The sequence below is a fragment of the Elephas maximus genome, chromosome 15 (genome assembly GCF_024166365.1).
Source record: "Elephas maximus indicus isolate mEleMax1 chromosome 15, mEleMax1 primary haplotype, whole genome shotgun sequence".
Classification (NCBI taxonomy): Eukaryota; Metazoa; Chordata; class Mammalia; order Proboscidea; family Elephantidae; genus Elephas; species Elephas maximus.
This window is the reverse complement of record NC_064833.1, coordinates 1,681,061-1,685,189: the sequence shown is the minus strand read 5'-3', so window position 1 is coordinate 1,685,189 and position 4,129 is coordinate 1,681,061. Positions and strand designations below refer to the sequence as shown.

The following is a 4,129-nucleotide window of genomic DNA, read 5'->3' as shown; positions in this document are numbered from 1 at the left end:
ATGGACCTCGTGCTCAGCGTGGGTGGGGAGACCACTCCCCTGGTGGAGGAGTAAATTCCTCCAAAAGAGCGGGCAGTGATGCCGAGGATCTGGGAGGGGGATAAGGGTCAGGGTCCTGGGAAGTCCAGTGTAAATGTGCATGTGTGTGCACACATGTGTACCCATGTATACACACATGTATACACACATACATGTACATACACACACCCTGCTCCTCTGTCCTGGCAACATAGCTTCTGGAGGACTCACAGCTGTATTGTTCTAGGCGCTTGTCTGTCCAGGTGTTTACGGCCTTGTTTCTGCCCACTGCTGGGCCTTGTTTCTGCCCACTAGCAGCAGGATCGATGGTGCTTTCTTTGTCTTGCAGATGTTTAGTTCCAGGGCTTCAGCTACAAACTCAAGGAGTGAGCTGGGTTAAAAGCCAGACGTTTCTAAAGAAGTCGTGTGTTTCTGAAGAAGTCGTGTTACAAAGAAAGACATTTGTAAGACCGAAGAACTTTGGCACGGCACCTCCCAGCAGAGCAGGGCAGCAGGTCCTTTACCTTCATTGGCTTCCTTGGGGTCCTTCCTCTCCTGGGAGCCAAGAAAGACGGAAGAGCCCACAGGCAAGATAAAGAAAATGCAGACTCTAAAGGAAAAAGCTGATGTGCCAAAGGACACACTTTTCAGAAGAGAAAGTGTCAGGGGAAAAAAGCCAAGTGAAAGCTGCACTCTGGCTGGAAAGCAGAGTGAGGAGCCAGGCCTGAGCCCGGAAGATGAGGAGCGCTTGTTTGATGCGTTTAACGTCTCCTTTAAGGATGACTTTGAGGGGGTCCCCATGTTCGTTCCTTTTCAGAGGAAGAAGCCCTACGGATGTGGCAAATGTGGGTACGTCTCCAGGCACAATACGGACCACATCCAGCACCAGTGTGTCCGCACCGGTGAGAAGCCCTTCCAGTGCAGCCAGTGCAGGAAGACCTTCTGGCACAGCTCAGACGTCACCAAGCACTGGCACGTGCACGGGGGAGAAGCCCTTCAGGTATGACAAGCGCAGGAAGGCCTTTGCCTACAGCTTGTGCCTGATCGGACACCGGAAGTGCCACCTGCAGAAGAGGCACTGAGCAAGGGGCACAGCCAAGAGCCTAATGTTGATGCGAGTTAGGGTCTGTGCCAAGAAGCCTAGGAGGAGTGCCTCCACCCACAGCTCACTCCTCCTCCGCCATCCAGTTGGTACCAATACCAGTCCAGGTGAAATGCATGTCTGCAGGAGCATCACCCCTGTCAGACGTGAGGATACCTGAACGTGGCCGTGTCTGTGGGGTTGTCGTGCCTGTCAGACGTGAGGACGCCTGCGTGTGGCAGAGACCTTCCTAGGGCTGTGAACCTGGGCCCTGGGGTGCAGTGTGAGCCCCTCCTGGCTGTGGCCATACTCTGGGTCCCTGGATGCTGCTCCTCGCTCAGCACTGGCTGAGTGGATGAACTGCTGCTCCTTGGAAGGTTCCAGAAGACCCAGAACATCCCAACAGCAGAAGCTTGTGGGACGAGCGTTCATGTCTCCTGCATCCGCCGGCGCTGGTGTGTGCTCCGTCCTCACGCCCCACCTGCACCTCCAAGCTTCTGCAGACTCGGCCCCTGGCACTGCACCCAGCCCGTAGCCTGGTACCCATGATGCTGCACCCAGCCACAGCCTGGCACCCATGGTGCTGCCCCCAGCTTGCAGCCTGGCACCTGTGGTGCTGCCCTCAGCCCTCAGCCTGGCAGCATGTCCTGCCCCACAGTGCTCGTGGCTCCTGGGAGGCCTGTGACCCCATGCCAGACCACAGTGCTCCAGGTGTCTAGGGCTGGCTCAGGACTGCTGAGGTTGGTGCTCCAGCTCCCTCCTCTTTGGGGGCCGAGTCAGCTCATGACAGGGCAGATGGGGTTGGAACTAGTGCTGTTTTACGTGACCACGTGATCACATACACGCTTTGGTCTCTGCATGTTCGACGTACTTCCCAGTTTTATGAGTTATGTTTTAATTACAGGAGCGTCCTGCCTGCTCCTGTTGCCCTGTGGTCTGGGGCCCACAGCTGAGCTCCCCAGCAGTGGCCACACCCCCCCCCATGTGCTGTGCTCCCCTGCGGCCCCTCATCCCTGCTTCCTCTGGCAAGCACCAGCCTCAGCCTAATAACCACTCTTTTGCTTTAGTGGCCAGCTTTCCCCTAACAAAGGGCTTGGTAATGGTCACGCTTCTTTCTCTAGAAGGTGCGTGTCCTCTTTTTCAGGTTGTTAGAGCAGACCACCCCCAAAACACAAAGTTCCTGCTGAAATGCACACAAGAAGGAGCTTTTAAAACTGACAAGGAAAACTCCCCCTTCCTGAGTTCAAAGGGGGAACAGAGATTAAGGGAAAAATCCCTCCAGAAGGAGAAAGGAAATCCAGCTGGCTGGAACCAGCACCCGTGGGCAAGCTCTTCCCACATTAGGGAGTAGGGCCTGTCATGGATTGAATTATGTCCCCCAAAAAATATGTGTCAACTTGCTTAGGCCGTGATTCCCAGTATTGTGTGGTTGTCCTCCATTTTGTGATTGTAATTTTATGTAGAGAGGATTAGGGTGGGATTATAACACCACCCTCACTCAGGTCACCTCCCTGATCCAAGGTAAAGGGAATTTCTCTGGGGTGTGGCAGGCACCACCTTTTATCTCTTAAGAGAGAAAAGGAAAGAGAAGCAAGCAGAGAGTTGGGGACCTCATACCACCAAGAAAGCAGCACCAGGAGCAGAGTGCGCCCTTTGGACATGGAGAAGCTTCTGTGCCTGAGAAGCTCCTCGTCCAGGGGGGGATTGAGGACAAGGACCTTCCTCCAGAGCCAACAGAGAAAGAAAGCCTTCTCTTGGAGCTGACACCCAGAATTTGGACTTGTAACCTACTAGACTGTGAGAAAATAAATTTCTCTTTCTTAAAGCCATCCACTTGTGGTATTATGGAAGCACTCGATGACTAAGACAGGGCCGAAGCCTCACGGCACTGCAGAGGGCCAACAGTGGGGGGGTTCCCTTGTTGGGGGACGCTGTCCCTGGAGGAGTAGTCAGGCTTGCAGCAGGAGATTGTACACAGGGAGGTGCCTGCGGGTCCACACGTTGGGAGGTCTGACCCTGGGGAAGCAATGAGGAAGTCCCCCAGGTGAAGAGCTAGAGCTGACCCTGGTTTAGTGGCGCAGTGGGGTGCCCCTGGGCACTTACTGGCGTAGATAAAGAAGTTGTAACTCTTGCCAGAGCGGGGCAGAGGCTGAGCCAAGGGCCAGAGAGGCGTGTCTGCAGGCACAGCTAAGAAAAACTGTCCTGATGGCAGAACTGTATCCTGAGCGTTCCTGAGCCTGAATTTTAACTGTCACTTCCCTAATAAACCCCATAATCGTGAGTATCATCTGTGAGTCCTGTGTAGCCATTGCAATGAATTATTGAGCCCAGCAGAGAAGTGGAGTGCCGTGGGAGGGATGGCAGGTGTTAGAATTGGTGAAAAAGATTGGAGAGGGCAGGCGTGTCCAACCTCCAAATCACAGGAATCAGCCTTGGGCCTTTGATGGTGAGAGTGGCTCCTGTCTCCCCTTCATGAAGGTCCAGCCCCCAACCCATGTTTACAGCCCTTCTCAGCGACCACCCCCTCACTCCCCAGACCACCCTGGAAGGGCTCTCGGAGCATGAAGTGTACAGAATCCAGTCAGAGCTCAGACTTGTCAGCATCTGAGAGTGGGGATGGGGCTGAAGCCCTTCCAAGGGGACATGACCAAGTGAGCGCTGGGGTTCTGGCCTCAGGAAAGGTGTTTAAAGGACCTCGCACCCACGACTACCAAGGCCCTGCTCAGACCTGACCCTTTTGCAGGGCACTCAGAGCTGGAACCGATGTTGGGGTGAGCCGTGAGTGGACAATGCAGGCACCTGTCCCCACACCCCGCATCCTGGCCCAGGATCGGTGGGAGAAGGTGGAGCCGCTGCTACTGGGGGGAAAGCAGAAACAAGAGCCCCAAGACCGCATGGGGAGGGCACCTGCTCTTAGGGGACAAGTTCTGGGCCCACAGACTCAGCCCCACTGGGCAGGGCCTGTTCTACCTGGGTGGCTGTGTTCTCCTCCCCACAGTGGAGTGAGGGGCAAGGCCCCCACCAAAGACA

The 4,129-nt window shown here is 55.2% G+C and overlaps 1 protein-coding gene across 1 annotated transcript; it reads left to right on the top strand.

Moving 5' to 3' along the window:
• On the top strand, positions 1 to 3,375 carry ZFP41 (ZFP41 zinc finger protein). The gene is made up of 2 exons (XM_049854608.1): positions 1 to 50; positions 457 to 3,375. The coding sequence occupies exons 1-2, from the start codon at positions 1 to 3 to the stop codon at positions 1,022 to 1,024; spliced, it is 618 nt and encodes a 205-aa protein (XP_049710565.1). The 3' UTR covers positions 1,025 to 3,375.
• The last annotated feature ends 754 nt before the right edge of the window (positions 3,376 to 4,129 follow it).